General features: G+C 45.4%; 1 protein-coding gene across 2 annotated transcripts in view; it reads left to right on the forward strand.

The window, feature by feature from the left end:
• The window catches only part of LOC142366533 (uncharacterized), a 97,733-nt gene extending 87,125 nt beyond the window's left edge, over window positions 1–10,608 (forward strand). The window contains exons 10-12 of one of the 2 annotated variants that reach the window (XM_075448440.1): window positions 3,331–3,405; window positions 3,497–3,559; window positions 10,490–10,608. In XM_075448440.1, coding sequence (XP_075304555.1) covers window positions 3,331–3,405; window positions 3,497–3,559; window positions 10,490–10,497 — 146 coding nt within the window. In that variant the 3' untranslated portion in view covers window positions 10,498–10,608. Of the gene's footprint in view, window positions 1–3,330; window positions 3,406–3,496; window positions 3,868–10,489 lie in introns of those variants that run through there. The other variant, XM_075448439.1, reaches the window with a different exon arrangement.
• Window positions 10,609–10,782: the final 174 nt, after the last annotated feature.

A 10,782-nucleotide genomic window follows, 5' to 3' on the forward strand; every position in this document is an offset into this window, starting at 1 on the left:
GCCTGTATTTTCCTCTGTAACGCATCTTCCATAGCTCTGACTGTAGGCTTCACTTATCGTCTTTCCAATGTGGCTGAATCCTTTTTGTCTGTCATGAGTCCTAATACAAGACTAGCCCTTTCCACTTGCTAGCTGTTGTTAGCTTAATACAACAAAGTGTTCCGATGTCTTTCAAAGCACACACAAAGGATAATCGTTGTCGGATCGTTAGCGCACCATGCTTGAGTCGTTAGCGGGTCGTTAGCGGATAGTTAGCGGATCTTTAATGCTTCTTAACGTTGATATGCACACAATTCACACAAGCCTTTTCCAGCAGCATCTGCACTTACTTGAGTTCTTGCAGAGAGTTTTTTTTTTTTTTTTTTTTTTTTTTTCGTTCCAATGTACTCTCGATCCACAGGCAAGACCACAGGGAGACGTTTTTTTACTAATGTAGGTGCAGAAGTCGACTAGCAGATATTCATGGCTTACACGTGTCCAAAAAGCTGTTGTCCTTAAAGATCCACTTTAAGTCCAGGTAACGTTAGAAAACATAGAAATTTATTCCACATGTGCCACTCAAGTATCCATACACCTGGCTTTCAATTCAATATAGGACGGGACACGGTAAAAAACCGTGTGTCTCCACTGCTGGTCTGACGTTCACAACACAGGTGTAACTTCCCAGTGTGCGAAGCTGCAGCCTCTTAAAGTTACAGTACCGCTAGTATTAAACTTAAATGAAAAAGCCTGTATTAAACAGAAAAAATGAACAAACAGCCATATTCAATAAAACTTTCTCATCAATGACAATAAGAACAATATTCAAACTTAAGAATATAAAACATATAGTTAAATTACTTAAGTAAAGATAAGAAATCAGCAAATCTGTACTTGCCTCATACACACGTGATGTGCAGCTGTCACCATGGCAACTGTGACATCACCTCCGGTCCGTGGGTTGGCGCAAGGTTTAGCCCCTTTCACACTGCCGAATAACCCGCGTTTAATTCGCGAATTTAGCGTGTCCGCTGTTGTGTTCACACTGCCGACCCGGGCTGCCGCGTCAACTCGACTCGCCTTTCGACCCGCGTCGGACCCTAGTCTTTTTGCCGAGCCGAGTTTGGTGTGAACGCAATCGACGCGGGTCGGACGTGGGCGTGACGTGAGGAGTTTAAAAGACAGAATGGACAGCTGATTCAGAACAACAGCGACAGGTGAGGACAAGTTTTACTCTGTTTTAGCCTACATCAAGTTCGAGACATTTTTTAATATGGCCAACTGGGGAGACAAGGAGGTCCGCGAGCTCCTCAGCCTCCGAGCAGAGGACGTTATTTACCGCCACATGTCAGGGACGGTGAAGGATGGACCTCTGCTGGAAGGGCTGGCGAGAAAGATGGGAGAGCGCGGTTTCCCACGCAGCAAGACGCACCGTAAAGTAACATCTCCATGAACTGCATTGCAAAAACGAGTTCTCAAGGTGTCCCGCCATCGTTTGTTTGAAAAATTTGATGCAGACAGGTGTATTTAACCCTACCTCCGGCGCATGGCTTGTGACTACGTCATTGTACACGCCCAGCATTTTATGTGTTTCGTGTGACGCTCTGCCACTAGGCAACGCCCCCTGAACTCGGCTTCAGGCGACACGGGTCAACCTGACACCCCAAGCGTTCACATTGCTCGACGCGGGTCGAAGGTGCAATTTGGACCCGCTAAGATAGCGGGTCGCAGTGTGAAAGGGGCTTTTGATTACCTTATTTAGTTCACCTGGGAGACGGTGAATAGGGGATTGACAATCACTCGGAGAGACTGAACACACGCACCAGCTACCATAGACTCTCTCTTTTCCCCCCACCTGAATTTGTGACTCGGTCACCACGCGTAAGTTGGTGGGGGCTATCCGGACCGTGTTCGAGGACGCCATCGACATCTGACCGGTGAGCTAAGCTGCACCTCTCACTCACCTCTGTCCACCTGCCAGATCTTTGTTTTTGTTTATTTTCATATCTTTAAGTTATGGAGTAACAGCGACAGGGTTTGTACCTGTGTCTGTTGTTTCGCATAACAATGCTTATACATGACAACTGACACTGACAACATGCTTTTACATACATGCTGCACTCTTGTTCCTTTAATGTTAATTGTTGATGTTTTTGATAAGATTTTGCAATATAATAAACACTGTGCACTTTTTTCAGTGCTTTCTGAACGGATTGAACACACTTTTAAAAATACCGTGATAATACCGAAAACCGTGATAATTTTGGTCACTATAACCGTGAAGTTAAATTTTCATACCGTTATACCCCTATTCACGAGTGAGGGACGAATGCAGCAGGAGATTGACAGGCGGATCGGTGCGGCGTCTGCAGTGATGCGGGCTCTGCACCGGCCCGTCGTGGTGAAGAAGGAGCTGAGCCAGAAGGCGAAGCTCTCGCTTTACCGGTCAATCTATGTTCCTACTCTCACCTATGGTCACGAGCTGTGGGTAGTGACCGAAAGAACTAGATCGCGAATACAAGCGGCCGAATTGAGTTTCCTCCGCAGGGTGTCTGGGCTCTCCCTTAGAGATAGGGTGAGAAGCTCGGTCATCCGGGAGGGGCTCGGAGTAGAACTGCTGCTCCTCCGCATCGAGAGGAGTCAGATCAGGTGGCTCGGGCATCTGGTTAGGATGCCTCCTGGACGCCTCCCTGGTGAGGTGTTCCGGGCCCGTCCCACTGGGAGGAGACCCCGGGGGAGACCCAGGACACGTTGGAGAGACTATGTTTCTCGGCTGGCCTGGGAACGCCTCGGGGTCCCCCCAGAAGAGCTGGAGGAAGTGGCCGGGGACAGGGACGTCTGGGTTTCTCTGCTTAAGCTGCTGCCCCCGCGACCCGACCCCCGGAGAAGCGGAAGATGATGGATGGATGGATGGATATATTGCCTAAAGTATTCCCTCACCTGCCTTTACACGCATATGAATTCAAGTGGCATCCCATTCTTAATCCGTCAGGTTTAATATGACGTTGGCCCAGCCTTTACAGCTATAACTGCTTCTGGGCAAGCTTTCCACAAGGTTTAGGAGTGTGGGAATTGGGAAATTTGAGTTTTGGACCATTGTTCCACAAGCGCATTTGTGAGGTCACACTGATGTTGGAATACAAATACAACAATAATGAATTGGCCTGATCTGGATTGAATTGGATTACAGTGAATTTGTTTACAACTGGATTCAATTTGACTATTTTTTTTAACAAATTTACTACCTGTTTAAAATGTTTTGGGATGACATATGTTGGGAGCTAGTGATATATAAAAATACTAAATTGAATTGAATTGATCTTTTGTTGTTTTTTTTTTTGTTTTTTGCAGATCAGATATCTGAGGTGAGAAACAAACTGAACTCCAGTGAACTGCACCTGGACCTGATGAGAAGAAATACTGCAGGTTTGTTATTTAACACATCAGTTACATGATCAGATGATAATTCTCTTTAAATCTGAACCCTATGCCTTGTTGTTCTTTTTCCTCTACTTAGATCAAACAGCTCAATTGTTTTCTGTAAAGACACAACTGGAGGAGTTCAAGACACAAAGTGCAGGTGAGATACATGTGTGCATTAGTATTACTCTGGCCCCAAATATTTCATCTGTGTTTGTACATACCAAATAACCTGTGGAAAGACAAAAGTTTGTCCCTAACAAACCAAATGTTTCTGTCCTACATAAAATACTGTTGTTGGTTTATTTAGGTTTATGACAACCGACATCAAAACTTATTGAAACAACCAATCTATATTTACATTGTAAATGATTTGTAATGTCAAAAAGGAAGCTCAGAGAAGATGGAGCCTTTTCCGCTGCCGGTCCTAAACTATGGAACGACCTTCCATTGCACATTAGACAAGCCCCTTCACTGTCCATTTTTAACACTCGTCTTAAAACCCATTTTCATTCCCTGGCTTTTAACCCAGCATGAGACTCTGTTTTTGTTTTATTGTTTTAATACTGTTATCATTTATTATTGTTTGTTACTGCTGGGCTGCTCGAGGGTTGGGCTCCTGTGCGTGGCGTGGCGGGGCGGGGCTGGGGGATATGGGGTGGGGGTCTGGTCGCTACCTGTCCCCTTGTCTCTCCGATGTGGGTTCGCATCATGCCTCTTTTAATGCTCCTCACCAGCTTCAGAGGTATTAGGGTTGGAGGTGCTGGCTCGAGGGTGGGGGGCTTTGTGGGGAGGGGGGCTATGGTATAGGAAAGTGGCACTGTCCTCCCTTCCCACCACCCACACCTTCTCCTGCCCTCCATTTTTTAATGCATCACCTATCCTTAGTCACTTAGTTGGGGTTCACACAGCACGGGTTTTGGTGGCACATTCTGTTTTCTAATCTGGCAGCTAGAAAACAGCCTAAACTTCAACGTCACCAACACATAGGTAATGGGTTAGGGTTACGAGGCTACTGGGGCGTGGACCTGCTCGATGTGGCCGGGGACAGGTACATTGAACCTGCTAGATGTTTTCCATCACCTCTCTCTCCATTTCTGTATCCCCCTGGCTTGCCCTGTCCTGTGGAGGGGGACTTGGGGCACCGTGGTGGGGGGGCATCCCATGGGGCTGGTGCGGTGATGGCCTGCTGGGTGGGATGTTGCGGGTTTTGCCTTGGTCACTTCCACCCACTGGTGCTTTTCAACCAAGTCCTGCCAGGATGTTTACCCACTGGATTCCCACAGGGCTTGGTGGTCCCCTCCTGGCTGGTGCGCCCGTGTCATGCAGCTCCTGGATCCTCCCTGTGGGTTGGGCGCGCACCCTTCGCCCTGCGTCCCGGGGTGGGAGGATGTGCGCTTTGCCCTGGATATGCGGGGTCACGATGCGGATGTGGGGGGCCGGGGTGCTACCCTTCCCCTACCCTCCATACCATACCCGCTGGATGTCCTGGCTGGTGCCTTTCCTGGATTCTGGGCTGGTCCTTTTTCCTGTTGCTGCTGGGGTTGGGGGGGGTCATGCCCTTCATGCCCTGGCTGGCTGTATTGCTGGCAGGGTCCAGCATGGCTGCACAGGTCCTGCTGGGACTGGGGGGAAATACAGAGCACTGGTGGAGGTGCATGGCACTGGCCCAACACACCAGCACCAGCTGTGATCCAGCCTGCCACTGGCTGTGGTCACTGGTTGATGCTGATTAAGTGTTGAAGGTCAACATCACTGCTTTATGTCTGACTGCTGGAAGGCGTTATTTCTGGTGGATACAAGGGTTACTTACCACAACACAAACTTCAACACATTCATCAATACGCACCACAGTACACCTTACACACATCTGTCATTGTCTGTCTTCTGTCTCTGGTCTTTATCTGTCCTGTCCTTTTGTGTTCCACTGTCTGCGATTCTAGTCCTCTCTGACTAAATAAAGGTGTTTTTAATCAATAAAGCTTGTTAGGTTAGATGGTCAAAGAGGGCTGGTGAAGGACACACTTGCACCCATGCACAAGAAAAATTTTAAGATTAAATTGTATATATATAGGAAAAATAGTTTCTTGCCAGACCTTGGCACCAACCATTGATATATATGCAGACAGTGGAAAAAGGGGAAAAAAATTTAATAAATAAATAAATAAATCACCTCACAGACCCTATAGATGTGTCTTTGGTCATTGTCCCACTCAGAAGGTGAGAATTACCCTCCTATAGTCAAACCAGATGGGCGATAACTATGCCAGTTAAGTGTTGGCTTGTATTATTAATAATAATAATAATAATAATAATAATAATAATACATTTTATTTATAACATACTTTACATTTACAATAAAATCTCAAAGTGCTACAGTGGGATAAAAGACAGATATTAGGTTCAAAAGCAGGGAGAGTAAAATGCAAATAAAATACACAAATAAAAGTAGTGAGTCCTTTAAATGCAAAAACGAAATAAAAATTGGACAGAGCATTTAAAGGAAGATCATTAAAAACATTGGGTAAAAAGAAAGGTTTTCAGGCCTGTTTTAAAGTGTTCCACAGTCTGTGGAGCCCTCAGATGTGGAGGCAGAGCGTTCCACAGCCGAGGGGCAGCGCAGGAAAAGGCCCGGTCTCCCATGGTGCGGGAGCCAGTTCTGGGAGTGTGAAGAAGGTTGGTGTTGGAGGAACGGTGAGAGCGTGAAGGATAGTGAAGGGTGAGAAGGTCTTTTAAGTAAGATGGAGCATTACCATGCAGGCAGTGGAAGGTGAGCAGAGAGATTTTGTAAGTGATCCGGGCAGAGACGGGAAGCCAGTGAAGAGATTGGAGAACAGGGGTGATATGTCATGTTTACGCACTCTCATCAGGATCCTGGCAGCACAGTTCTGAACATACCGTAATCTCTGTATGTTCTTGCCAGGAATCCCAACGAGAAGTGCGTTGCAACAGTCAAGTCTGGAGGAGACAAAGGCATGGACGGGCCTCTCTGCATCAGAAAGAGAGAGTAAGGGCTGAAGTTTTGCAATATTTCGGAGGTGAAAGAATGAAATTTTCTCAGATATGCTTAATATGGCTTTCAAAGGTGAGCTGTGGATCAAAAATAACACCAAGATTGGTGACCATACTGGAAAGAGAAATGTTCTGGCCAGAGAAGGTAATGTTGAGGATTTTTTGTTGTTGAATTTGATGTAAGGTACCAATTTGAATCATTTCAGTTTTTGAACTGTTAAGATGGAGAAAATTTTGCTGCATCCATGCCTTTATCTCCTCCAGACAAGCTGTAAGTGTGGAGAGAGAGGATAATTGGCAAGGTGAGGGGGCTGGCAATGATGAAGATGGAATGGGTTGGGTCTCAGGTACATTGCTACCTAACTTAAGGTAAAGCTGAGTATCATCAGCATAGCAATGAAAAGAGACCCCATAGCTGCTGATAATGCGCCCAAGTGGGACCATATATAGATTAAAAAGAAGAGGTCCAAGAACTGATCCTTGGGGCACACCACAGGAGACAGGATGGCTCAGTGATCTGGCACGACCAATGGAGACAAATTCGGATCTGTCCATAAGGTATGATCGGAACCAGTCCAGGGCCGTGCCAGTGAGTCCTGCAAGGTGCTGTAGGCGGTGGAGAAGGATGTGGTGATCTACAGTGTCAAAGGCTGCTGACAAATCAAGAAGGATGAGAAGTGAAGAAGAGCCACGATCAGCAGTCATCAACAGGTCATTTGTGACCCGGACCAAAGCTGTTTCAGTACTATGGGCCGCACGGAAACCAGATTGAAATTTGTCCAGAATTCTATTGTCATGGAGGTGCTCTTGAATGTAAACTGAGACTAATTTCTCCAGAACCTTAGCGAGAAAGGGAAGGTTGGAGATGGGTCTGTAGTTTGCTAAGTCCTGGGGGTCCAGGGTAGGTTTTTTAAGGAGGGGTTTGATTATGGCAGATTTCAAAGTGGGGGGAATGTGACCAGATTGAAGGGATGTATTTACTGTGGTAGTGATGAGGGCACTGAGAGAGGCAATATGGGCCTTAACCAGGGCTGTTGGGAAGGGGTCAAGGGCACATGTAGAGGGTTTCATGGCCCTGACAGTGGCCTCGACTTCCTTCACACAGACCTCTGGAAACGAGCAAAAAGGGGGAGAGCTCCTGAGCCGTAAATTGATGATAGGGCTAAGTGCTGGGGGGAGAGTGGTGAGGGCTGATCTGATTGTCTGGATCTTATTATGGAAAAAAGAAATACATTTATCACATAGGTCATTAGTAGGGTCAATGATAGAAGCTGTTCGTGGCTGAAGGAGTTGAGTGATGGAGGAAAAAAGTACTTTGGAGTTACCAGGGTTATCTGAGACAACAGATGAATAAAATAGTGATTGGGATTTCTTGAGAGACCTTGCATACATTGTCCGGTGCTCCTGATAAGCTAGCTTGTGGACTAGCAGACCAGAGGCTAAAAAGCGTCTCTCACGCATTCGACCAGCTGTCTTCATTTTCCTCAGCTCAGGGGTAAACCAGGGGGCTGAGCGTGAAAAGGTAACTGTTCTCTCTCTAACAGGAGCATGATGGTCCAAGATGTTAGCGAGGCTGGTGTTATAAAAGTCAACTGCATTAATGGATACTGGAAGGGAGACAGGAATATGAATATTAAGGCCAGTAGCTAGAAGTTCAGAGTTGATCTTTTTCAGATTTCTAAAAGAAATCTTCCGCTTTGGATTGGTGGCACGGTCCAAAAAGGGAAGCTCCAAATAAATAACTTTGTGATCAGAGACTCCCATGTCATAATTGTATTATGTATTGTATATTATATATGTGTACAATGTATTCACCAGGAAATTCCATCCTTCTCAAGGCCTCACAGTGGGAACCACACATGCAGATACCATTTGTCTGATAATTGTTCATCATTATTTGTCGGTTTCTGAGTTTGTTGAAGTCCCCTTTTTACTGTCACTGATGCACACTAAATACCAGTGGCTGCTCCTGTTACTGGGATATTGCTCGTTAGTTTTGTGTTCTCAATGCTCTTGTTGGGTGGAGTGTAGTTAAAGTAGGATTTTTTAGGATGTGGCTCTACTTACTTCTATTCTATTCAATTAAATTCAGTTCAGTTTTATTAACAGCGCCAAATCACAACAAATATCATCTCAAAGCACTTCAAAGATACAGTGCAATTCAAGCCAATTAGAATCCAATTCATTGTAATCATGATCCAATCAAATCCAATTAATTAAATAAAAAATAATCCATTTTCATACATAAAAAGTCAATTTTAAAAAAGCAGCCTAGCTAAGGAACAGATTACACCAAAGCTCCTCTTCAGTCCAATCCCCCGTCCTGAGTGTGCACGAGCAGACTGTGGAAAGAAAAAACTCCCTTTTAACAGGAAGAAACTTCTGGCAGAACCAGAACAAGGAAGGGCGGCCATCTGCCTTGACCAGCTGGGGTTTGAGAAGACAGGAAAGGGGACAACAAGCACCAAAGCACCAGGCCAGGGATAGGCCTATAGCATCATAACTATAAGCTTTATCAGAAAGGAAAGTTTTAAGTCTAATCTTAAAGGTAGAGAGGGTATGTGGCCTAAATCCAATCTCTGTCCAAATACTGTGTCTGAGATTACTGCTACATCTCCGTCATTGCCTGGACAGAGATCATTCTGATCCTAAACAATATGTTGTTCGAGCAGTGTCAAGGCCCTGCTCTGTCCCACATATACCCCCTGAAATCACTTATCAGTGATTTGATAAGTAAAAAACCCAACCTTAACTGCAGAAAGTTGGCGACCTCTGAGCACCTCTATTCCCCTCAGCATCCTCTGACCCCGCTCTTTCATTTTACGTGGCCGACCACTTCGTGGCTGAGTTTCTGACGTTCCCAATCGCTTCAACTTTGTTATAATACCACTGACAGCTGACTGTGGAATATTTAGTGGAGAGGAAATTTCACGACTGGACTTGTTTCACAGGTGGCATCCTATCATGGAACCTTGCTGGAATTTACTGAACTGCTGAGAGCGTAAAAAATAATGGGCCTCATGCAAGAACATTTTCGTATTTTTATCCTAAATTTCTCTCACTTTTTTTGTATGAAGTTCTTGCACGAACACGCCACGTCAGATTCAAGAAATGCTCTTAACTTCAGAAAAAGTGTGTAAACGACCTGCGTTAATTATGAATGCCACCCGTGCGTATTTAAGTGCACGTGCACGAGGATAGTAGATTTGCATATTCCACGCCAAAAATGATACTATATAAGGCTGTGCTTCCTCTCTCCTGTGCCAGGAAGTGTTGAGTGCTGAGTCATGAGAATGCCATCAAGGCGCAAAAAGAACAACTTTAGGGGCTCTGAGACTGAAGTTCTGCTTTCAGAGATCCAAAAAGGAAAATCTGTCATTTTTAGCAGTGTCAGCAGTGGAATTACGGGACCTGCTAAAGCCAAGAAATGGGAAGTTATTAAAGTGCTGTTAATTCTGTGTCACCTGTAGTTCGTAATGTAACCGGAATAAAGAAGAAATGGTTTGATATGAAAATGGCTTAAAAAAAAAACGTCTCTCCATGGCCAGGCGCTCGATGACTGCAGCTAAAGCCGTGCAACTAAAGCCGTGCAATCAGTTGTTACCTCATCATTTCAGTTATATCTTTATGTACAGTAACTCTTGAAATGAGGGGATGATCAGGAACTCCGTACGGGATAGGAATATAGATTAAAATGTAATCTGCAAATAAGTGGAAATGAACAATTATTCACAGCTGATATGTTAGTGAATCAGCTGCAGGAGAGATTGAATGTTACCGCACATCAGCTGCATGAGGTGAAGATGGAAACAACAAGGAAATGTTCTCCAAATGGACAAAATTTGTCCTCGATGTAGTGCCAATGGACATGTTGTTGTGAAAGTGCATCTGGTGACATGCCAAATGTATTGCTAACCAACGCTTTCTTGCACCGATGGGCAAAGTCCACCAGTCGTTGCATGCGGCCTTCCACTATACTTTTCTTAGCATGCAACTTCCCTTACACATGCCATTTCAGTAGTGTGTTGGTTAAAATGAGTCAAGTGACCGAATTAACTTTTTGGGGTCCTTATGGCAGCCCTGTGATGGACTGGCGGCCTGTCCAGGGTGTACCCAGCCTCTCGCCCATTGACCGCTGGGATAGGCTCCAGCCCCCCCGCGACCCGACCGACGGATTCAGCGGGTATAGAAAATGGATGGATGGATGGATGGATGGATGGATGGATGGGGTCCTTATGGCACCCACAAATAATTTTTTTAGTACCAAATTGCACCAAAATCATGTTAGAAACCTTAAATGGGTCCCTCATTGTGATGGCGAAGTGGATTCGGACAAACGGTGGGGAAAAATTCAACGTCTTCCGATCGAGC

This window comes from Odontesthes bonariensis, chromosome 17, assembly GCF_027942865.1.
Source record: "Odontesthes bonariensis isolate fOdoBon6 chromosome 17, fOdoBon6.hap1, whole genome shotgun sequence".
Lineage (NCBI taxonomy): Eukaryota > Metazoa > Chordata > Actinopteri > Atheriniformes > Atherinopsidae > Odontesthes > Odontesthes bonariensis.